We start from the raw sequence: 25369 nt of genomic DNA on the forward strand, positions 1-25369 counted from the left end.
GTTTACTGGGCCATGTCGCAGGCCATTCAAACCCATACAAAGCAGGGTCGCAAAGCAAACTACACACTGTTCATTCTTTATACATTTGCACAAAGACAAATCCATATTTGCCTAAGGAGGTGTTCTGCATCCTGATAGGGTTTTTGACCTGTTTTGGTTGTCAATGGGTGGCTGTTTGTGTTATTTCAAAGGGAAGCAAAAGAAACTGGGCTAGTAAAAACAGCATCATGTGGCATTTACTGAGCACCATGACTAGGATGAGCTTATGTTGAGGACCCACACACACACGCAGACACACACCAACAAACACACACAGCAGCTTTTCAGTGACAACTGTTTACAGCTGATATGTTAATGGTTTGTGTAATGCCATTCCGGCTCTTCCATCCCCCAGTGCAAGAACTGGCCTTTTAAAATCCCTTGCTCATCAGGAAACTAATTTACACGTTGGGCTCAGATTTGGCAAGCAGCTAAAAACTTGAATGACATTCCATAATTAAAGTGAACCTTTCCAATTACACACCCCCCGCTGAAGATATTTACACCTCATCTGCCTGTGTGCGTGTGTTACTGGAGCTCTGCACAAATGTCATCTGTGAGCATCGGTCCTAGTTCTGAGGTGGACAAACTAACAGAGCAGGATGACGGGATTTCAGAGAGAAGAAAGGAGTGAGTGATGGGGATTGGGTTGAGATGGAGAGAAGGAGTGAAATATTGAACTAGAAAGATGAAAGGAGGAATAAGGAGGATTAAGAGAGAGAGAAAGCAGGACTGGATGAGAGAGAGAGAGAGAGAGAGAGAGAGAGAGAGAGAGAGAGAGAGAGAGAGAGAGAGAGCGAGAAAGCAGGACTGAACGAGAGAGAGAGAGAGAGAGAGAGAGAGAGAGAGAGAGAGAGAGAGAGAGAGAGAGAGAGAGAGGCGAGGATGGAGAATCTACGGAATGAGGGTGAGAGGAAGATAGGGCAGGACAGTAGTGATAAAAGGAGAAAGTAAGGAAAAAGGAGAGTGAGAGTGGTTTTCCTTCCGTGTGTGAAACAGTTGGGACTGGCTGGAAGTCACACGGGGCTGGGGTGGAGCGGTTGTGGCTCTGCTACGTGCCTTTCTGGCCTCCGATCCCAATCATTCATACTCCCCAGCTAGGCCACAAGCCCACAGGGAGCGACCCTGCCCTGCCCTCACAGTGGTTCAGACTTCCTGTGGGTTCCTTCCTGCCGAGAAATGCACTCCTGCTGCCGCTCCTAAAACGAAGGAATGTCCCAGCTAAATAAACAGATATGACTTAGAAATCCAAATAAATGCTGTGATGTTTTACAGTGTAAACGTACATACATTGGAGTGGGGATTGTAGCCCCTTGGTGATGTGCTGAAACATACAGGCCGTGCCACTGAGAAAAGGTGTCAGACCCCGTTAGAGGCCTTTGGCTGGACGCAGCTCAAGTACAACTTGGACAAAAGCACTGCTTGTCTCCCCTCATTAAGTGATTTAAGTCCCGTGTTCCCAGGTTCCTTTCATCGGCCGCCAAAGTGAACACACTTTTCTTTTTTTTACAAGAATGCCGGGCCGCGGAGATGAATAGAGCGAGGGGGAAAGCTGGAAGTTAGGGCCAGGGAACTGGGTCAAAAGCTGAGTGGCTACGCTAGCCATGCCTATTAGCGTCCCCAGTACGGAGGGCCATATGTGAATGAACAGTAAGGGCCTACACTGGGAAAACAGCCCCTCACTGGGAAAAGGAGCAGCCACTTAATCCATTAACAGTTCTCTCCCCAAAGAACCAGCTTTTCCCATGGAGGTTTAGTTCTGTAAAGTGCTGCTATTTTCACATTTCTTGCTAACGAGACATAGCTGTCATGGGGGAAGGGGGGACTACTGCTCAGTGCTCTGACCAGCCCCAGGGGTGTGATGCTTTAGCAGACTGGTGTCATAATTACATCTGATAGCCTATTGGATATCACACAGTTTGCATATTTACTCTTAAAACACCGTCACAGTGCGTTGGGATGTGAGTGACGCCCCTGGGCTTGGCGGGAGGATGGAATGTGGCCAGAGAGAGAGTGTTAGCGTTCGCTGGCTGGGATGAGCTCGCTGGCAAACACACACTGTTTCAATTTGTACCTGAAAGACAGCAGGCTCTTCTGGGCCATTATGTCATCTGTTTGTGAGCTCTCTAATTGGAGAGCTGTGGAAGGAAGGCTAGCCATGCTGCTGCAGTACAGTCCTCTGCTGTACAGGGGGTACGAGCAGTTCTCATAATGAGCTGGGTTAATCTGAGATCAGTTTGTAGAGGAAAGGGATGTATTCAGAGTCTCAGTTTGTGACACATAATTCGCAGAGGGATGATAAATGATACAGTGTGAAAAGCAGCACATGCACATAGTCAGTTCTCTAAGTTTCCATAGCCAAGTCTCTCCAGCAGGGGCCCTGGCTATCGTCTGTAATCCTGGGGAGAATCTCAATTGCATACTTCTCGCGTCCTCTCTCCTCACCTCCTTCTCAAAACCCATTGGAGGAGGTTAGAGGGGCGGGACCTCTGTCTGTCTCATCCAATTGGTTTTGAGAAGGAGGTGAGGAGAGAGGACTTGAGGAGTATGCAACAGAGATTCTCCCCTAGTGGGAAAGACAAGCTCAGGGAGGGTTCCACAGTTCATCAGCCCAGTGGGTGTGGCTACACCCCAGCAGCCAACCTCAACCCCCTGACATTACACCACAGCCATGAGGTCAGAGGGAAGCTCTTTCCTCCTCTTCACAAATAAGTGATTTTTCTATCTCCCCGTGAGAACAGCAGCAGATAATGAACCTTTGGTGCTGGGGATAACACGTTCGCTTTCACACGCGTCAACTCCATTCTGAACCGTAACAAAAGGCTGCAGGAAGACATTGGTAGGGAGGGACCGCGAGTCGGGGTACACTAAAGCGCATTTCTCCATCTAAGATGTGAGGGATGTGGGGAGATAATGTGGCTACTGCAGATCTGAGAATTGTGTTACATGTGGGGCAATACAAACAGATGAGGACACTGTTAACATTTAAACTGCACTTTATTCACGGCTATCGAAGTTCATTAATCACAAACTCTGGTCAAAACGCTTATTTACAGGGGGATAAAGTAATTCATGGCATGATGTGCTTGTCAGTTGTGTGTGTGTGTGTGTGTTTTAAGACCTCTGTCTCCACACAGCCTGCAGACTCATTTCCACACCAGATTAGATGAGAGTGTCTGTCTGGGCCAGAGTGTGGTTTCAAATTAAAATCATGCAGTGCCACACAATCATCTGAAGAGCATCTGTAACAGCCATGAGTACTGAGCACAATACGAGGCCCACAAACAGTGAACATCACACCCTGCTGCTTACTGTGGTACCGCACATCAAGCTGTACACACAGCCCGGATACTGATAAAAAAAACAAGCATCTGCTATATGCAGTCATATCCAATCACACATTCACATCCATTAACAGACGCAGAGGAAAGAGTATGGTATACAACTTGGGAAAACGCCTACTAAAGATCCATACGATACGATGCATAGTATCAGTCCTGTGGAGTCACGCCAAGAGGGGAGGAAATGACATCAGAGGTAAACTTTAGCCGTTCCAGTATGGGGGAGTCAGCTGGGTCGGAGGTGGAGGGTTGAGGGGTGGGGGAAGGAGAGGAGTGAAAGGCTGTGAAGTCCCTCTCCTCATATCTGATATCAGCCCAGGACTGGGAGTCAGCATATGTGACAGACGTCTGGACACCAGGGCAGGGAGGGAGGGAGAGGAGGGTGAGGGGTTAGAGAGGGAGAGACAGAAAAAGGAAAGCAGATAGAGAGATGTGGAGAGACAGGGATACAGATAAATCATTCTCAAGAAAAGGGGTAAGAGAGAAAGAAAGTGAGGAACAGAGAGAGAGAGAGACGGGTGGTTATAACCTTCTCACATTTACTTCAGATGTCTTGGGCTAAAGGAAGGCGCCTGTGTGTGTGTGTGTGTGTGTGTGTGTGTGTGTGTGTGTGTGCGTGCGTGCGTGGTTACTATGTGGCATGGACACTATGTTGTGGATACTGTTTTAAAATGATTGCTCTGTGCTTTTCAGTGGCTATATGCCCCAAAATAAACTAGCACTGCCACACAGCATAAATCCAACAGTGCATTAATGGCCTCCCTTTAGGCATGGGTACAGATGGAATACGATTTCCACATGGTGTATCTGCCACACTTTTGGTTATCAGTGCTGATCTCCCAATGAAAACGCAGCTGCTCTATGCCTCATTGGTTGCCACAGGTTCTGGCTTAATTCTTATTGGTGAGTTTCTGACTGATCACACCTCGCTTCCATTGTCTTTGGGCTTCGATTTGCATAATTCCTATCCCTTACACTAGCCTAGAGGATTTGTAATTCGAAATACTCTGGGATTTAAATAACAGGAACAAAGCTACCAAATGGAGGAGATCATTAGACCAGCACAGGCAAGCACTGTGAGCCACACCGCCAGCTGAAACTGAACGGCAAAATGATTAACACAATGATATAGATCTATTAAATGAAGCCTTGAGTTTACCTAAAAGTTTTATCAGAATTATCAGTTATTTCAATGTTTTCCAGAAACAATTGGGGCAAAATCCAGTTGCACATGGTCAATTTTTAACCAATAGAAAAGGAGAATTGTAACCAGCAATATTAGCTCAGCCCACCATATTTCCTATCATGTTGCTGGGCAAAATTTCCAATGAGCCTGCCTCCGTCATACTATGGTAGCTTGGTTGGTGGTTGTTAAACGTGTGTGATGTGTTAGCCGGTGTACTTCTTTGGCCCCCTGTGTATCGTGTGACTGACCTCACTAACAGAACTTCTGCATTGCCCAAAGTAGCAGTCACAAGACTTCAGAACCTAACAGACCAGAGGCTTTTTTTCAATCAATTCTCTTTTTCCCCCGTCTTTAATCATTCGATATGCTCCAATAGGCGAAACAGAGGAGTAGTGACAGATTTGGAAGCCGTCACGAAACACCCATGGTTGGATCAAAGGTCCATCCAAGCACTGAAATGCCAGCTTCCTAAATAAAACTGCACTTTTCTCTTAGACTGAGAGATAAATAACCATTATATCTAGAAAGCACCATTCACCTGACTGTGTTATTTACTCATTCCACAAAATATGGTTAGGGCCTCCTTTACATAACTTATTAACTTATCAAATAACTAACTCAGCACGAGGATCAAAATGAAAATACTTGATTGTATTTCAAACAATTCAAATGTAATTATTTTGTATTTTCCAGTTGTTGATCGATGTCAGAAGTTCATTGTACATGTGATTTGATCTATACCCACCACAAGACTCTTATGAAAATGTTTCGTTTTTTAGTTTAAAAAAAATAATAATTCTCATCTATCTAAAAAATAGTTGGCGATATTTTATTTATTTGCTTAAAAGTTGTCTTTATATCTTTCTAAATCCGTTGTCTTATTATAAAATATTGTACTTCAATTTTGGAGTAATGTAATTGTTGAAATATAGCTAGCACAGTCCAATATATATTTTTTTTTTGCTTCACTTTAGTGAATGCCTTGATTTCATTTTTGCTCTTAAACATAGGCTACAAACAAATGCCCTAGCGAGTGAAAACACCGATATTGCAGTAGCATATTATATGTGACAATTTACAACTGTTTTCGTCACCATGTGAGGATGAACATATCAAAACAATCCATTCTGGTAAATATTACTAGTAGTGCCTCTCTGTATGAGCACTACCTGGCTGGTTCCATGTCTAGCCCTAAAACATCTCTGCCCAGAAGTGCACTTAAAGGGCCTGGGCTTTGGTCATTAAGATCATAAAGTCCTGCTCATAAATATGTTTTACTTGTTCCTTGAGTGTGCTCACTGCTTAGGAAGACTTTACAGCAGAGCGGTAATATTATTATCTCCAGACAGACCTGCCCATTGACTTATTATGGAATACTGTAACTGGCCAAATCATAGCATGGCTCAGAGTTTATAACTGAAATCTAAAAAATATTTTCTCCTCTAATAAGCTGCTATAATATACAATCCTTTGAGAATCTTGATTCTTACAAACATATAGTAATAAATATACAGTACATTGCTTGGTCTGATAGATGGATTCCATGAAATAGATGTTAGGTTTTAATTAGTACAACTAAAATATCATCACTTTATTAGATGACTGTTGGCCGTATTCAAATGACATAACGATGGAAAATAAATTGCTATCTATTTCTAACAACTAAAGGTTTTCTTTAAAAAAATGTAAAAGACGTTAATTTATCCATTGAAAATTAAGGCATTTTCGTTGATATATTTGAGTGCTAGGCTGACTTACATTGAAACATTTCTACATTCTTTTTTTATTTAACTTAAAAAAAAAACATCTAATATAGTTGTAATTGTCTCACATCTATCCAGTACATCTGGTCCCTCTTGTCTGTCCCATAGTACTATAATACTATTGGGAATGATACTGAGTTTCAAGCTCTGATCGCAGCATCGTAACCAGGAACACAGGTATTTCAAATGGGTTTCAGGGGAAGTCCTGCAGCTTTTATTGCATTTTTTTGTTGAGAAAGGTAGTCGACTGCTCCAAAGTGGGACAGGACAGGTTATCTGTGACCTGGCCTCTTTGTTTAGTAGACAACGGAGGGTTTTTTGGACATTAGTGTCTCTTTTGTAGTGACTTGTCTAGGTGTGATATACACCCTGTCACTAGAGATCCAGCACTAGAGATCCAGATCCTGCACAGCCAATCTCTGCTACATCTAATGCATGATAAAGGAACAAAGACAATGCCTTGTGACGCAATGTACCCATAAACACCACAATCCAGGCTCATTCACATGACCAGTAAAATGCCAAATGACTTCAATTATAATCAATGTCATGTAAAAGTGTAATGCTACTCATTCTCTATTTCAGTTGAATTTAATATGAGAAAAGGCTAATAAAACCTATGACAAACTTAGCACATCATCTGCAGACTACAGACTGCTAACTGCGGTCGGTTGTCTGATTCACGGGGAACGTAGTATTCTGCTTCGGCGAAGACGTCTTATTGGTGGGAAGATGTTGAGTTGTGATTGGCTGGGAGGGTGACATTCTGTGTCGAGCTCCACGCACCAGAGGATGGGGACCTGTTACTCCAGATGTCCTCTCATCGTCCCCTCCAATGTTTGCAGTCGCACGCACGCGATCCCTTGCTCCGCCTGGCTGCACCCTCTCATCGCATTACTTCTGCTATTCTAACTCCGCCATCAATTATGCACTAGAATAACTGAGGGACCTGGCGGAGCCAAGACATAAAGGGAGATCATCAGCCCGGGCCCTGCGAGCATCTGCCTGCTTGTTCCCACGGTGTTGCCGTGAGGAGTGATACGGGTGCCAGGCCGCCGGCTCAGCTAGGGTACCGGCAACCAAGGCACAGATACAGCTATGCTAAGCTAGGCTAGGGCACAAACGCAACATGGCTATGACACAAACACAGCCAAGCCATGACTATGTTGCTTCTACCATTGTTTTCAGTCTAAACTAACGTTGTACATGCTTTTGGAGAAATGCATTAAAATCACAATCAAAACAACTTTGGTTAATCATATCTAAAGCTGTTCGTTGTCTCCTAAGGATCTTCATGTTTAATTAAACAAGGGGCGGAGCCTGTTCAGCAAGGCTCCCAGGATTCTCAACCCGACTTTATTTCTTGAAAACAAAATGGAGTCGAATTTGGAGGGAAATGGCGGTCTCTGCTTCCCTCCCCGTCACAAGACACAGCTGGGAGTCAGGCAAAGAGGAGAGAGAGACACCTATGAAGACAGAACAAATCCTAGCAGTCTGAGATTTCAATCAACAGTGCTAAACTTGGGGTGATGATAAACTCATATGATTTCATCGAAGTCTCTTAACATCAAAGAAACATGGGGTGAGTGAGAAAACATGTATGTATTATGGAGTGAGACAAAATGTCGACCCCTGCATTAAAGTCATGGTGGTCCTGACCTGGATTTCTGCTGGTTGCGTGTGAAGGTTTGCTGTCCAGGCTCTACTGTGAGATCGCAAACAGCTTTTTAATATTTCATGGGTTCCAAAGCACTAAGCATGCTCAAAGACAACAGGAGGACATACTCTCTGTCTCCATGGGCCAGAAAGCCACACTAAAGGTCCTGCAAAGTCACATCAAGTTAACGAAAAGAACATTGTTCTTCCCAGATATCTAAATGTGACTTTTTTTTTAATTTACTCCGAAATTACATTATCAATGCCCTTTACCTAATCTGTCCACGGGTGCCTGAAATGCCACAACTATGCCAAAGATCATTGCATACACTAAGCTAACCCAATATATAAGACTTTTCTTAACATGCTATGAAAAATAATGAGCTTTCATCAGATAAAACAAAATTTCATCAGACAAAAGTAATATTTACTTCACTTGAACCAAATGAATTAGAGAGGAGGAGCACAGTACATTCAACCATTAAAAAATGTAGGCCAATTTCGTTTTCAGAGTGTATCAGTAATTCAATCTGATCTAATCAGCAAATACAATGGGGTGAAAAAATAATACTACACACTTCATCTACCCTGTTTGTCTGTAAGTCTGATGCAATCACAGAAGAAATTCTGTAGAAGCAAAATGTCTTAATCCCCCACCAAAAAAACAAGACCTTGAAAGTTAGTCACCAATGAAATGAGGAAACTTTGCCTCTTGGAGAGGGATATTTGCTTTTTCTTTCATTTCAAAAGCCACATTGACCCAAATAAAGTTCCCGAAGCATTACACGGATGCTTGGCTGTAATCACATTTGTTTTATATCGTGCATACTTTCCGGACAATTTGGATTCATTTGGAATAGTATATACCAAGGTCTGTAAAACACAGCTCCCTGTGCCAATGTGCCTGGTGGGAGCCACAAGCATGCCAGGTCTGTGTGCCATAGACCAGAGAGTAGCACTGGTGGAATTCCAGTTAGCAACACTAAAACAGCCAAACTGTCACAACCACACCCTTCTGGAGCTATCTCAGACTGAGCACTACGAACAGCAATCATGACTAATTACTAAAGACAGAGGACGAGCCAATCCTCTGTAAATAACCAGGCTTTAGGCCAGGGGTGTCAAACATACGGCCCGCGGGCCAGATCGAGCCCACGAGGTAGTAGAAAATGTAGGCCCATTAGAAGTGATAATGAACCTACATACATACAGTTCCATACAGTTATTGCCAGCTCGCTAATAATCACCCGAATGAACGACAGTCAGGGAGCATCAAAAGTTCCAAAAACGATAAATAGAGGACTATTTTTGACATATATTTTTGACGTGGTGAAGTATAACACATTGAAGACCGAACGCAGCCCTGGGCGAAATGAGTTTGACACCCTTGCTCTAGCCCTCCAGCTGCAGAGAGCTCAGCTATGGTCGACAGAGGGAAAAGAGATCCTTCCGGTTCTCGTTCTGACTCTCTCTCTCTCCCCATCTCTCCCCTGATTTGCACTGAGACAATTTGTTCTCTCCATTTACTTGATCCATTTAAAGTCTGCAGTGCAAAATGCGTCCTTGATTTCCTTTCCTCGGGGAGAACGTTCTGCAATAGGAGGCGTGCAGTAGATAAGGCAACGCTACTGCAGCTCACCGCAGGAGAAACTGTTCAGACCCTACACTTTCCTGGCGGATTCTGTTTGTGGCGCCCATTTTCATTACCTTGGCCTTGGCCTACTGTGCATAGTCCTCTTTCATTGTGGGCTTGTTCTGCTAAAGCGTACTGTAAAAGGAAGCTCGGATAGCCACTCACCACTCTACTGCACAGAGGCCGTCAATACAGAAGCCCCCGCACACCACTACACTGTCTGTCAGGAGGCTTTAGGGACTCTTTAGGGCCTTCAAGCGGCAGTTCCAGAGGCTTTACTGCAGTCATTAGGGGCTGTACCTGATTAATGTGAATGGTCAGGCAGGCCCTGGCTTTCTGGGGGAAGAACAGAGCGGGGTGAAGGGTCCCACAGGAAGTGTTTTGTGTCTCCACACAAAGGGAGGCTGACCTCTTAAGCCCCTTAGAGCCTCTCTGCTTAATACCCTCACTGGTGCCTACAAAGACACAGTGGACGCCATTTCACCACTCACATTTAAACAGCACACAAAAAGCCCCGCCGAGACTTAAACCTTAAGAAACAGCAGAAAAATGAACCTTGGGAGCGCTGAAGTGAGACTTGGAGATTAGGGGCTGGAGGGTTGGCTCTAATCCACTGACTGGCCCGCGCATATTAAATGGCGGATGCCGACTTGCCGAGCTATACCACCGATCGGAAAATTGACTGAAAACAAGTTTACGGAAGTTGCTGAGAATGTGATCTGCACAAAGTTTAACAGAAAGAGCATGGCAAAGACTTTCTATCCAAAAAGGGATTAATTGTGTGGTGCTCTGAATATTGAATATTCCTGTAAGGTAACAGAGAAATCCCTACTTACACACAGTTAACACAATAAATGTTCACCAACAAGACACCCACTTAAAACACCCTCCTCTTTTTAGTCCCTGTTAGTCAAGCAGTGGCAGCCTTGTTAGTTTGAAGAGACTGACAGGGCCAAGGCACCTTTCTCTGTGTGCAGGGTCACAGAGCAGTGGGACAGACTGCTTTCTCCACAGGACTATTTTCCCCTTCAGAGAGGGCCAGGACAAATAACCTCACTCTCTGACGCCAAGAGTTCCCTGAGAAGATGGCTGCAACATGCAGTTCCATCCACAGGCTAAGTAAGGGCAGGTGTGGAAATACAGGTTTTGACCTCATGCCCATGGCATGGCCACTATTTCCCCGGGTAACCCTGTGTCCCATCTCCGGAAGCTTCTCTTACCCCTGTGGACTGTGTCTCGCTCCCGTTGTGTGCCCCTTCCCCTTCGCCTCCTTACGTACTCGCCCTCACAAGAGCCTGCCACAACCACCTTTCTCTCTCCCACTCCCCTCTCCTCCAACTCTCCCTATATGCCTGTCTCGCTTTAAGAGCATGCATAGTTAGAAGACGGCTATGGGGCCGCTGAGTACGATAGGAACAATAGTGTCCTTTCACGCGGTCTGGGCTGGGGCTGGGAGAGGGTTGCGGTCCTGAGACCCAGTCAATATTTGGACGTGGCTGCTTTTTGTTTCCGTTTTGTATCCAAGCGGAACCCAGCAGCAGGGAGCCGGGAAAAGGCTGAGGGGGAAAACAAAGGTAAACACTCTGAAAAATGCAAACGGAGCAAACTCACAATGCCACTGGGAAACTATCACAACATCAACTTGTCACAAACTGGAAAGTGGTGTATTGTTTCTTAAGTGGAGATTAAAAATGTTGCCAGAATAGAGAAAGCAAGCAGCCAAGGTCATTTCGTAGAGAGGAGAACTATCTGTGTCTGTAAGGGCAAGGATGTTATGAGGTGGAAAGAGAAGCCACTGAGTCATTTTCACATTTCTTAGGTGTCCTCACAAGGACTGCAGAACCAAATCAAAGTATACCAAAGTAGTGGAACCGGAAGACAGACGAAAAAGTAGTTTGATTGTCTTCGATAAATATGTCACATCTGTTGTAGAAAGATTTGAGGGGCATTAACGAAGCTTAAACTGCAGTCCCTAGGGTGACAGTGCTCTTGTAGAATGCTGAAATCCCTCTCCCCAGCTGTCAGGTCGTTAGTCCCACCCAATGAGCCTCTTTGATGAGGAAGAGTATCAGTTTCCATGGCATCGGAGACACAAACAGCAGGAAGATTAGGGACTCAGGAATGATTCTCCACTGATTCCACCTATTAGCAACAAATAAACACCTTGCCACAGCAATGGTTGCATGTGGTCCCATATGGAGCCTGACGGTTTTAATTAAGCAACTATCACACTAAATACAGGCCGGTGGGGATTTCTCTAATGCTAACTCATCAATGGGCAATAATCTAATCGTTAACTTTACTTACAAATTGTGTTTTTAATTACACATGTATTAACACAGTATTACTGAAGAAAATGCATGACTAGCCCCTCCACCGTGTTTACACAACATTCACGCATGTATGTTAACCAACAGCCACCCAAAGATAGCCCTTCTCCTCCAATCTTTACAAGACATTTTATTTTGTGGCCGAGCAATTTCTTTAGCTAATTACTACCCATATAGCACATTCTTATAAGACGGGCACTTAAAAATGATGCTCTCTTAAAATGTGTCACTAACAAGTCAAACAAAACACTCGGACTTATTATAATATAGGGTTATTCCATTTGATTTCAATCCCTTTTTGACTGCACCTCTTTTGATTTGAACAAACCTTTCCATACACGTTTGCCCATAGTAGAAGTGGTCATCAAGTGACTTTTTGGACCTGAATGCCAAAACATTCAGGAGATAGAGGTGCTCAATGTTGACCCATTTTGCATTCCCCACCATACCATGAGACATCCATGTCTTCATCACTGGGAAAGATAAATGGTTGAGTTTGATAGCATTTAAATGCTCACAAAAACAGTTGTCAAACTATTCCATAATTTTGTGATTATATATTTTTGTAACTTTTTTAGCCTTTAACGTCAATTATCTGAAAACGCGGTCAACAACGATTTTTTTTCATTTTCGCACATGTAGTTTAGACCCTATTTTACATCATCTGAGGTATTTGTGTTGTGCCCGCCATCAGTGGTCTGAAGGGACTGGTCCATTCAATTAATTATATTTCTATGAATGGAATGACAAGAGTATGCTGAGTCTCAACTGATGGCGGGCACAATGCATGCACTTCAGATTATGCAAATGAGGTTTTAGGGTACAACATATGTGAAAATGTAAATAATCGGAGTTGACACGTTTTTAGATCATTGACGTTAAATGTAAAAAAAATAATAATAATAATTATTGATTTATATTTAATTCAATAAATTATTACATTGTTTGACAACCGTGTTTGTAAACTGTTAAATGATATTAAACTGAACCTTCAATCTTTTCCAGTGATGTCTTGTGGCATGGTGGGGTATGCAAAATCTGTCAACTTTGAGAATCTGTATTTTAAAAAAGTAACTTTCTTAACACTTTCACCATGGGCAAGCACTGAAAGTTTCACTCAAATCAAAAGAGATGCGGTCAAAAGTGGATTGAAATCAAATGGAACGACCCTATATCCAGTAGCTCAGAAATGTTATGTCTCCTCAACAAGCACTTCATTTTTTTTTTAATTAAGGTGATTATAATGACTTGAGCGCCTCACTGTCACTGATTGAGTCATTTGCACCTCCGAGCATGACTGAATCCTTATCATAGTTACACTACTGTTCCACTGCTTTTGATTCCCACTGTTGGAGTGTATCAACAAAGTGCGTCAGAATGTTGAGAGGTTTTTCTTGAGAGATATTGGGAGGGAAATAGGAGCAACGTTTATTAAGCGCGCAACAAACATGACACCATCAACCTACATGAGTTTTAAACAATAGAAAATGTCTTCACCATTTACATTTTTCACGAGTCACTTCCCATTTCAATTTCAGAGTCCCTGTAGGGGATTTCATGAATGGCTGAGTATGGACTGCAGGACTGCAGGGCTGCTGCGTTGGGTGCCGTTTTTCTACTGTGGTCAGAAAAAAGCCTAATCTGGAAGTTGTGACTATACCCCAGCAGGCTTCGGGCTCTGATGGCTGAGTATAGTTACATTACCCAGCAGGGGCCATGGGCCCAAGGTCTAACACAGAGCATGGTTATATTAAACGGCAGGGCCAGTGGCCCCTGAGTCTTAGCATGGTGCATGGTTACATTATACAGTGGGTTGGGTTTGGATTAGGCCCCTGAATGAGAAAAGGAGAGTCAATTTAGAGTTAGTAATTTATTGACTTGAGGAGCCCTATTCTCCTCAGACAAAACCCAGGCAGGGTGCTGTTTCATGGCCGTCGCAGAGCCTCAGAGGAGAGGCAGGCTCTGCCCTGGGCTTAACCCTGACTACAGTCCCCTCTGTGCCGCCATGTGATGGTTAACCCAGGGCCTGCTTGATTACCACAGAGTGTGTGACCTCAGCATGTGTGTGTCTCTCACAGGAGCATGCACCACACTGGGCCTGGGCACTGCTGAAATACCCCTCTGTGTTCCCCTCATTGTCTGCCCCAGCATGTGGTTGGGTGGCAGGGTAGCCGGGACGGGGGGCATGGCTTTGGAGGAGCAGGACTTGGGAAGCTGGAAAGCTTTTTATTTTTTTTATTTTTTTTTGGCAGGAGCTGTTGGAATGAGCTGATGCCACTATGGGAGTGCATCAAAGATGTTATCTGTTCCAGGAAAAGAGGTAGAGAGGCAGAGAGCCTTGCCTTTGATGCCACCATATTTGCGTTAATATCTCACCCGTTCTCTTTCTTCTCCTAACTAGCTCATTGCACACACTTTGCCTCAGGGTTACCACAAAAAGACACACAAGTACAGCATCATCTGTTGATTCCGTGCAAAGCAAAATCACCCCAACGGACCAGTTTCTTCTCCCTAAGCATAAATGTTGAGGAGTCATCCCGAAACTGTAAATGTCAGGAAAAACCTGATAAGGTACAAAGGTGATATGTTATGCATGACACGAAGTGGTACACTCATACTACAAACTATTTTCTGAGAATCAGGCCATCCAGTGTGAATAACAGTTAGTCACCTGGGGAGTCAACTAAAAGCTGTAGGCTACCTGAGAATAGTATTGCACAATTAGCATCTCTGTCAAATAGCAGTCACATCTGACCATTCCATTACAGTGGGTAATTACAGCCATTGCTTTACCCTTGTGACCACACTAATTGGCAACTTTGACCAATTACAATAAAACACAAATGGCAGGTGGAAACCTAACAGAATATTTATTGTATTTTATTGTACAACCATGAGGAAAGGCTTTTAACATGTTATAAGAAGGCACAAGTGTTGTGGGTTTTTGTTGTGCGTCATATGCAAACGCCTTATCATTTTTCCAAAGAAAACTGGCTGATAATATTGAATCTTATTCAAGGCAACATTTTAGATGTGTTGAACAGACACTTGGATACATTCGTAGCCAATTCTAACAGATATCAATAGCTACTGCTGCTACAGAATAATTGTCCTACGGCCGAATCAGTAAAAGTGAACGCGTTAAGAATCCGACTCACACATAGAATATTCTACATGATCAAATTAACACCCGATTTCCCTCATTCGAGAGATAAGCCACATCATTTTCCATTAGTTAAATTATAAGCCTACCTAAAATGAAAGCCTTTCGCGGCAACAGATCTGTGGACGCATCCAGCAGAACCAGGATAATATTAATAATCATTCTGGTGTATTTACAGTATAGGATATAACAAACTTATTGATGAGAGGTAGATAAGATATATGTCACGCAACATACACGTTCGTCTTTGTAAATGATTGCCGATGTGCATCAATAAAATGTATATTTAGGCTAATACACCCAGTGAATCATGGTCAGTATAGTAGGGCAGAATATTTCAAATTCACATTGTAACAAATATCATATGGTCTACGGGCCATCCACCTCCAACCAATGTCATCAATTAAGTTGATCCCGCATGAAGTTTGTGACCGTGGCCCATCCCTGACACACATTGCCGTTACGCACGAGACTCACCTGGGGTTGGTCCGGTTCCAGTAGACCGCATAGCGGTCGGACACCACCTTGGAGGCCGGCTCTTGGCCGTAGACACACGTCCATAACACCAGCGAAACGCATAGGATCATTTCCATCTGCGGCATGGCTCCCGAACTTGGACACGTCAAGGTCCCTCTCGATGCAGCGTCTGGCGCGGTAGAATTCTTCAAATGAACAGAGTGAAATTAGATTCACATCTGAAGGCTTTTAAATTATAATTGCCTTATGTCTTAGTTGACTGCTCGAGTATAACGCATTGATTGGATTATTTCACGAGGCAGTTATTGTGCTGAGGCTTGAATTGACATTTGTAAAAAAAAAAGTTGTTTTTTCATTCAGTAAAAAAAAAGCAATGCCAGTTTGTGGAATAAAAATTATTGCAATTGGTGGGTAAATGTCTTGATTATTAATTAGTTGAGGATCCGTTTAAAAGACAATATTTCAGTCATTGTTTTTGTCGTGTATTCATAGCAACAAGAGCATCCTCTTCGACCGCAGAAGATGTGGGATGTCACAGATATTATAAACATGAATTTTAGCTTTATAATAGTTTTCTCCTGTAGTCGGTCTACCACAGCCTACACAAATGAATAATTATTCTCTCGGATCAACTCTTCTTTGGGCACCAATAGTTTCTGTAACTATAGGCCTACGCAGCGTTGAATTGTTGATTTTCAAGTTAATAAGAGCGTGGTCCATGCATAAATATGCTCTGAAATGTTTCTATAACATTTGAATAATAATTAACTCCACAGAACCAGCCGGCTACAGACAGTGCCAAATCTTCCTTTACTCGCGCGGATGTGTGTCCGTGTCGTCGGCGCTGTCGCTGTATTGTCACGGCTGAAGAACCGCTGAAGAACTAGGAGCAGCTCTTTCCTTGAACCGGAGTCGTTCAAATGTGCCGTGGCAAAAAACGAGTTCATAAAATCCTTAGCATGGACACAAATACTTCTAAGTGTCGCTTGAAACGAGGCAAATATAAGCAGGAGCGGTGGAAAGTCGTGTAGTTCAGCATGAAGAAATCAACCCATGTCAGAGCAGCGCTCGCTCGGTCATGCATGATCCCCCACTGTGCCAGCGCGGGTACAGTTTCAGTCTCACGCACAGTCTCATTGGTTTGCATTTTGAATGATGGGCGTTTCGCTTACAAAAACAACATCCCTCCTCCTGAGGAGGTGTATCTGCTTCAGTGCTTCCTCAAGCGACAGATAATTTATTTCACAAAGTAGACATACTAGGCATGAGGGCCATGGACCCTAAACGAGATTATCAAGATCTGATACCAGCTCCGCAGGTCGGTTACAGGTTTACACCTTTCACCCAGGTTGATGCTGTCTTTACGCACACATAACGTATTTTGAAATGAACCATGTTTTTCATTATACAGCATTGTGGAAACTTATGCTGCAACTAACCACTGAGTCGTATTGCCCGCTACTGTATTTTCTATCATCCATTGAGATCAAATAGTTCATTTACTACACATTTAGCTCCTGTGTTCAATTCCATTTCGATATACCAGTGTGTAGAATGAACAGTTCAGTTAAACATGTGAATAAAGTGACATGTATGTGGCACTCTGCATTACATCCTACTTTTTGTCAATGTATTCAACATTCAAACATCGGGCAAGGGCAATCGATTACTGTTCTACCCTGTCTTGCAGGGTTTGCTGACTTGTAGGCTTGGCTACAGAGACTGATGCGCAGTATCGGTTTTTGCTCATACCATGCTTAACGCAGTAACCTTCCAATGTTTCTTGGCGCCCCACAGTGGAGAACAGGATAATCGCTTATTGGAAGGCAGGAAGGTAGGCTTTAAAATAAAGTAATTCGATTCAATATCAGGTAATGTGTTATGTTTTCTATATTTGTAATCAATGTGATTATTTTAGGATTAACATCATAGGCATGTAGTAGGGCCAATTGTTAAGGTATTTATTGTGTATTTTACAATGGGTAGATCTAATCCTGAATGCTGATTGGGTAAAACCACATTCCTGCCAGTGTCAATTTAAGCAATAAGGCATGAGGGGGTGTGGTATACGCTTCGCAGAGTGCCTGGACACAGCCCTTAGCCGTGGTATATTGGCCATATACAACAAACCCCTGAGATGCATTATTGCTATTATAAACTGGTTACCAACGTAATTAGAGCAGTAAAAATGAATGCTTTCTCATACCCGTGGTATACGGTCTGATATACCACTGCTGTCAACCAATCAGCATTCAGGGCTCGACCCACCCAATTTATAATCCACAAATTAACACCGGCTAAATCTATGACGTTAAAATGCCTATTTACTCTGTTCCATCTGACTGCGCAATCCACTGTCTCATCAGCACAGCACAGTAAGTTATGAACTTGATGTCCACTAGAAAAGCATCTAGACATTATCTCAGATTTCTTTTTGACCAACATTTAGTTTTCAACAGCAGAGATTTGTATAAACCTTGCTGTCTGTCTCTCTTACATTTGCAACATTGTTTCAATATTCAAATTAGATCTCCAGCTGTCCCATAGTAATGAGGGTGCCGGGAATGGGACCGAGACAGACAGGCAGCGTTTCTCAGCCAGTCGAAATCGTGAATCAGCTGGCATAATTTTTATGGATATATACAAGTAAATGTCAATTTAAAAAAGGTAAAACGAAAGTGCAGCTAGTTTGCAGTTTTTCTAGATTCAGTTTGAAGTGATTGTGTTAGTTGTGTTGTTGGCTAGCTCCTTTGAACAACAGTGTCCTGACGAGAGAGCACACTTTCAATGGCAGGCAAATCGCGCCTAATTAGCTCATTGTCATGGATGTATACAAATAAATGTCACTAGAAAACAGCTTAAGCAAATGCAGCTACTGTTGTTATGCTGGCTGCACGTTTTGACCTGACTGTAAATTAGCCGTCGTTGGCTAGCTAGCTAGCAAGGGATGAGAACGTTGCCAGCCAGCATGTTAATGGGACATTTAGAACCAACGACTGGGTCGCTTCCACAGATACAGAACAAAAAGACTGTACAACTGGGTATCCTCTCCGGCAACCGAACCGATAGAACGAACGACCAGCTGGCTTGGGTAGCAACCCTAGATTTGTTAGCCTATACTTAAGTGATAATGCCCTCGAAGACGGTTTTTGGAGGATATATCCTCCAAACACTGGCTTTTTGGGCATTATTATTTAAGTATAGGCTAACATACCATCCAGCAGACAGAATGGCAGTACTAGACACAGGAGGGTCTGGTGCGTCAAAGATAATCCCTAGTATAACAGTACCATGGAGGAACCTCACCTTAAACCCTGGATATTCAACCAGAACATGAATCATTCAAGATCCAGAACATCTCAACATTCCTAACCCTAACATTTTCTCAAAACAGTCGCCAACTCATGAGTACCTTATTAAGTTCAACCATCCAGTGGTTTGGAATTGAACTTGGCTCTACGCATAGCGACACACTTTCCAAGGCTGAGATCCCGAAGACATATGTTGCTTAGTAATACAGTAAACACTATATTTTTGCAGAACAAATAGCCTGCGTTGCATACAAATACACATAGAAAAGGCAATTATATTGATGAAATATGAGAACCTAGCTTTGTATGTAGAAAATAAACCATTAGCATAATCACACAGGACAATTAGTGTAATATGTTCCTTTGGTTGTGTTTAACTCAGTCTCACACTGTGTTTGTTTGGGTGGCCAGTCTGGCTATGTGTGATGTGTGTGAGCTGGTCACCAACAGGCCCAGTCTCTCACCCAAGCAGACTAATCCATGAGCCTTAATCACCTCACCATCTCCCCAGCTAAAGCGCCTGTCCTACTTCATTCATGCACCATATACATCCATGTCACGAGAGACAATGGAGTCATTATGAATTAGGGTCAGTGGAGCCGCAGTGTGTGCCGGCGCGATACACAGCGGCGCATTCTAATGTGCCCTCTTTCTCATGGCCTTGCGCGGCTGCCTCTGTCACACACGTAAAGAAACATAATCTCTACCTGCCTCCACACATGAGCTACATATCACACACACATACAGAAGGAGAAGGAGGAGATTGGATCTGCCATGCACAAATGAACAAGAAATTGCCCGAAAAAGGCAGTGATGGGAAAATGGCTTGTTTTGACCTTTTCTTCCAATGGGTTATTCATATTTCTCATGACCCATTGGCATCAAACCAGCACTGTGTTTGTGTTATAACACACTCATAATGCCTCTAGAGTCCTCTTCCGTTAGCAAGGGATAATATGGCAGTAATCACATTGTAGCTGTGTGTGAAACCAGATTCCCCCTACACATCTGATAACCTCCACTGTAATGGTTATGGATTCACTGAGGGTCAACTACCTGTTCACAGTTTAGTGGGTATGGAAGGTGTAAGACATAGCATAGCGGTGCTTTATCCTGAGTTTGGTTTACTGCTGATTGTTCTGGCCTGGCTAACACCTGGAGAGTCATTAGAAAGGATGCCGATCTATGCTAGAAACTGAATAATGAATGGAAATGTCTTTCTCTTCCTTTCTTTCTCTCCCCCCTCCATCCTCTTTGACCGCATGTCATGCTAATGCTAACTACTCATAGAAAAGTAAATGTTTATCTCTCCCCCGGTGGAGCGGTTTATTTCTCTGTCTCTCCCCATCACTCCTCTGTCCAAAAGTCTACTGTGACCCATTCCAGCTGGCCACTTTGCTAATACAAGACTATAACAGAGCTATGGTGAAGGATAGCTCCTAATAAAAGAGAGATGCCGAAAAGTGGTAGAGAAACATACGTTCAGAACAAGAGAGAGAGAAAGAGATGGATAGAGAGATCAAATCAAATCAAATTGTCTTTGTCACATGCGCCACATACAACAGGTAACCTTACTATGAAATGCTTACTTACAAGCCCTTAACCAACAATGCAGTTCAAGAAATAGAGTTAAGAAAATATTTACTTTAAAATAAAGTAAAAAATGAAATAAAAAGTAACACAATCAAATAACAACAACGAGGCTTTATACAGGGGGTACCGGTACTGAGTCAAGGTGCGGGGGTGCAGGTTAGTCAAGGTAATTTGTACTTGTAGGTAGGGTAAAGTGACTATGCATAGATTATATACAGCGAGTAGCAGCAGGGTGAAAACAAAGTGTAAATAGTCTGGCTGGCCATTTGATTAATTGTTCAGCAGTCTTATGGCTTGAGGGTAGTAGATGTTAAGCAGCCTTTTAGACCTAGACTTCGCGCTTAGCAGAGAGAACAGTCTGTGACTTGGGTGACTGGAGCCTTGAAAAATGTTTTGGCCTTCCTCTGACACTGCTTAGTCCCTGATGGCGGGAAGTTTGGCCCCAGTGATATACTGGGCCATACGCACTACCATCTGTAGCGCCTTGCGGTCGGATGCCGAGGAGTTGCAATACCAGCCTGTGATGCTTTCGATGGTGCAGCTGTATAACTTTTTGAAGGTCTGGGGACCCATGCCAAATCTTTTCAGTCTCCTGAGGGGGAAAAGGTGTTGATGTGCCCTCTTCATGACTGTCTTGGTGTGTTTGGACCATGATAGTTTGTTGGTGATGTGGACATCAAGGAACTTCAAACTCTCGACCCGCTCCACTACAGCCCCGTCGATGTGAATGGGGGTGTAATCGGCCCTCCTTTTCCTGTAGTCCACGATCATCTCTTTTGTCTTGCTGACGTTGAGGGAGAGGTTGGTGTCCTGACATCACACTGCCAGGCCTCCCTATAGGCCGTCTCATTGTTGTCGGTGATCAGGCCGACCACTGTTGTGTCGTCAGCAAAGTTAATGATGGTGTTGGAGTCGTGCGTAGCGAAGCAGTCGTGGGTGAACAGGTGGTACAGGAAGAGGCTAATCACGCACAGTGGCATTGGATGAATCTCGGAACATATTCCAGTCTGTGCTAGCAAAACAGTCCTGTAGCGTAACATCCACGTCATCTGACCACTTCCGTATTGCGCGAGTCACTGGTACTTCCTGCTTTAGTTTTAGCTTGTAAGCAGGAATCAAAAGGATATAATTATGGCTAGATTTTCCAAATGGAGGGATAGCTTTGTATGTGTCTCTGTTGTGGAGGGAAGGTGGTCTAGAGTTTTTTTTCCCTCTGGTTGCGCATGTGACATGCTGGTAGAAATGAGGTAAAACTGATTTAAGTTTGCCTGCATTGAAGTCCCTGGCCACAAGGAGTGCCGCTTCTAGATGATCATTAACTTGTTTGCTTATGGCCTTATACAGCTCGTTGAGAACGGCCTTAGTGCCAGCATCAGCTTGTGGTGGCAAATAGACAGCTACGAAAAATATAGATGAAAACTCCCTTGGTGGATAGTATGGTCTACAGCTTAACATGAGGTACTCTATCTCAAGCAAGCAATACCTAGAGACTTCCTTAATATTAGACATCACGCACCAGCTGTTATTGACAAATAGACACACACCCCCACCCCTCGTCTTACCAGACAGCTGTTTTGTACTGCCGATGCACGGAAAACCCAGCCAACTGTATATTATCGGTGTCGTCGTTTAGCCACGACTCGGTGAAACATAAGATATTACAATTTTTAATGTCCCGTTGGTGGGATAGTCTCCAACGAAGATCATCCAGTTTGTTATCCAGTGATTGTTTGTTGGCCAATAGAACAGACGAAAGAGGTGGGTTGTCCACTTGCCGATGAATTCTCACAAGGCACCCCGATCTCTGCCCCCTGTATTTTTGTATTTTCTTCAAGCGAAGGACAGGGATTTGGGCCTGGTCTCGGAGAAGCAGTATATCCTTTGCGTCAGACTCATTAAAAAAAATATATTTCTCTAGTTTGAGGTGAGTAATCGCTGTCCTGATATCCAGAAGCTCTTTTCGGTCATAAGAGACAGTAGCAGCAACATTGTGTACAAAATAAGTTACAAACAATGCGAAAAAACACACAAAAGAGCACAGTTGGTTAGGAGCCCATAAAACGGCAGACATCACCTCCAGCGCCATTATCCCTCAAGATAGAGATAGCGAGAGAGAAATAAAGAGAGAGAGATAGAGAGACCGAGAGAGTATAGGAGATGCAAGGAGGCAAGGTGATTTCGATTCAGCAAGCTGAAGTTCCGTCCTTGATCTGTTCTTGTCTTTTAATGTTCTGTATTATGTCATGTTTTGTGTGGCCCCCCGGAAGAGTATCTTCTGCTCTCATAATAGCTAATGTAGATCCTAATAAATACCAAATACCAACGCTGTAGGAACAGTATACATGACCATTGGAATACAAACATACCCCCCCCCCCCCCCCACACACACACACACACACAGAAACACAAACACACACACACACAGTCAGAAACAAACACACAGAAACACACACACACACAGACAGACACACACACACACACAGACAGAAACACATACACACACACAGAAACACAAACACACACACACAGTCAGAAACACACACACAGAAACACACACACAGACAGAAACACACACATCCACACACAGGCTTGTTTATGGCCAGAATAATAACTTCCCTCCATGCATGTTTTCATAATTTATGTTTTCATAATTTATGTTTCCCTGGTCCAAAGAAAGTCATGTCTGTAACCCATGAAGGCTGCACTGTTTAAAGTCATTGTAAAGAAAGTGAGGACTGCTGACATTTGAATGCCAGCTATTTCAGCTGGGAAAGTTCTCACCAGATTTCTACATTTCCACGTACAGTATATTGCAGAGCAGTAGAACGAGGATCAGAGTCGCTGTCGTGACATGGGGAGAAAAGAGTCACAACTGTGGGTGTCCGCTGTTGGAGAATCAGAGTGGGTCAGAGCCAATCAGCCTCAGGCAGTCACATAGCAAAATCAATGGGGTGGCAGGTAGTCTAGTGGTTAAGAGTGTTGGGCCAATAACCAAAAGGTTATTGGTTCAAATCCCAGAACCGACTAGGTGAAAAATCTCTAGATGTGCCCTTGAGCAAGGCACTTAGGCCTAATTGCTTTGGATAAGAGTGTCTGCCAAATGCTTAAAATGTGAAAATGTCCAATCAGCTCATCCATCTGTTCATATTGCCCTCTCAGTCCACTGATAACATTGTTCTCTCATCAGTCACATAGTTTGTTATGTGAAATAAGCTTTGTTCAAGGACACAAGATAAGATAATCTTTGTTCTAAGATAAAGAAATAATCTAAAATTGTGCTCTATTGAGTGGTATTACATGGCCACCTTAAGCACTAGGAGGCTCTGCTGATCCATAGCCGTCTGGTTTGGTACAGTATGTCTGGCCTTTTGGTTGTTTTTGTGTCTGCTTCTTACGACTGAATAGAGATTGATCCCGTAAGGAAACAAAGCACAAAATGGTCCAGCCTTAGAAGCAGCTTTTGTGTTTGTTAATCTTTTTAATAACTCATTAATTATGCATCATATACTCAAACACACATCTAAACCCCCTAAATGAAAAGGTCTGGAAATGAGTTTTGCCTCCTTTTATTCATTGGCCTTTGATCTGAAGAGTTTCAAGTTGAAGTAGGTACGTGTTCATAGCAGGACTAAAGGGAGTTGTCATGAATTGGATGTGCCAAATGAGAAAGCTCAAAGTGGTGTAAAATTGATCTGAGGCCACTAGTGTTGAAGGGACATACGTTCACGTCTCCCGTCCAATGAAAGGAGGGCGGCATGGGGGTCGTGATCCAGGCCTGACAGGGTCTAGGGGAGAACAGGAGGGAATACATGGAGGAAAATGAATGTCTGGCTTCACTTCCAACGGACACCTGATCCCCTGTGGGGATGGGCGATCGGCTGCGTGTGAAGGAAACAGGCACTTTTCAATAAAGATGAGAAGCCAAAAGGTGGCCTTTAAAACACGATCGGAAAACAAACGCCTTGTCAAACATGTGTAAGGAGCCTGAAATTGGTATTGAAACATCTAATAAGAATGCCTATATAAGGGTACACTGCAAAGCATAAGATATGTTGATGTTAGGAAATGATACAGCGTTGCTGCACATGTGTTACATGGTTTGGTGTAAGAGTTGTACAAGTATGCTACAAAGGTCTTATAACTACACAAGCTGCATGTAGAGGCATATGGTTGATGCCACTGCACTGGGTAGTGTAGGATCCTATGCTTTAGTCTAAGGCTAGGCAGTCCAGCAGTACTGAGGAAGACCTCATAGGACTGTGGATCGAGTCTTCTGGTATGGCCTTAGGATAGTTTCATTAAAGCCTTGAGATGGAGCAGCCTGCCAAGTGAAACACTGAATAATCCATATGGAAAGGTCAGACTAGGCCTTTGGAAGTCAATACTTATCTTATCTTATTCATGAGCTTCTTTAATGTTGTAAGGTACAAAACTATAAACTAACAAAATAAAGAAAGTCGCACACTCCAGGTATGAACTCCCAGCAATTGAATGGGTATTACGAACGTTTCGGCATCACTGTGCATCAGGGTGATGTCATGAGTACTTGAGCCAGGTTATGTAGACAAGCAGTGCAATTAGTGCAACCAATGACAATAGTGAAGAGTGTGTCATAATAGTTAAGTGAATTAAAATGAATTAATAAAAAAAAACAATAGTTTATGGCATATTAAATATATTACGCTATTGTTATCATATAGACACATCATTTAATATTGTACATCATATTAGCATCAACATACATTATTGTTAATTCAATTTTGCATAATTGTTTCGTATTTCATTTCATATTTGTTCCATGTAATCTGTTGGTTCAACCTCAATGTATAATGAGCATCATCAACAGGGGGAACATATTAGGTTCACGCTAATAAGCT

General features: G+C 43.2%; 1 protein-coding gene across 5 annotated transcripts in view; it reads right to left on the minus strand.

The window, feature by feature from the left end:
- Positions 1 to 16693, minus strand: part of LOC110509759 (ephrin-A5) — a 51651-nt gene extending 34958 nt beyond the window's left edge. For all 5 annotated transcript variants that reach the window (XR_005040382.1, XR_005040383.1, XR_005040381.1 and 2 more), the window contains exon 1: positions 15589 to 16693. Coding sequence is in view for 2 of the 5 variants with exons in the window: in XM_021590845.2 (XP_021446520.1) it covers positions 15589 to 15713 (125 nt within the window). In the remaining 3 variants the exon portion in view is untranslated. The remainder of the gene's footprint in view (positions 1 to 15588) is intronic.
- Between the last annotated feature and the right edge of the window lie 8676 nt (positions 16694 to 25369).

The sequence above is a fragment of the Oncorhynchus mykiss genome, chromosome Y (assembly GCF_013265735.2).
Source record: "Oncorhynchus mykiss isolate Arlee chromosome Y, USDA_OmykA_1.1, whole genome shotgun sequence".
NCBI lineage: Eukaryota > Metazoa > Chordata > Actinopteri > Salmoniformes > Salmonidae > Oncorhynchus > Oncorhynchus mykiss.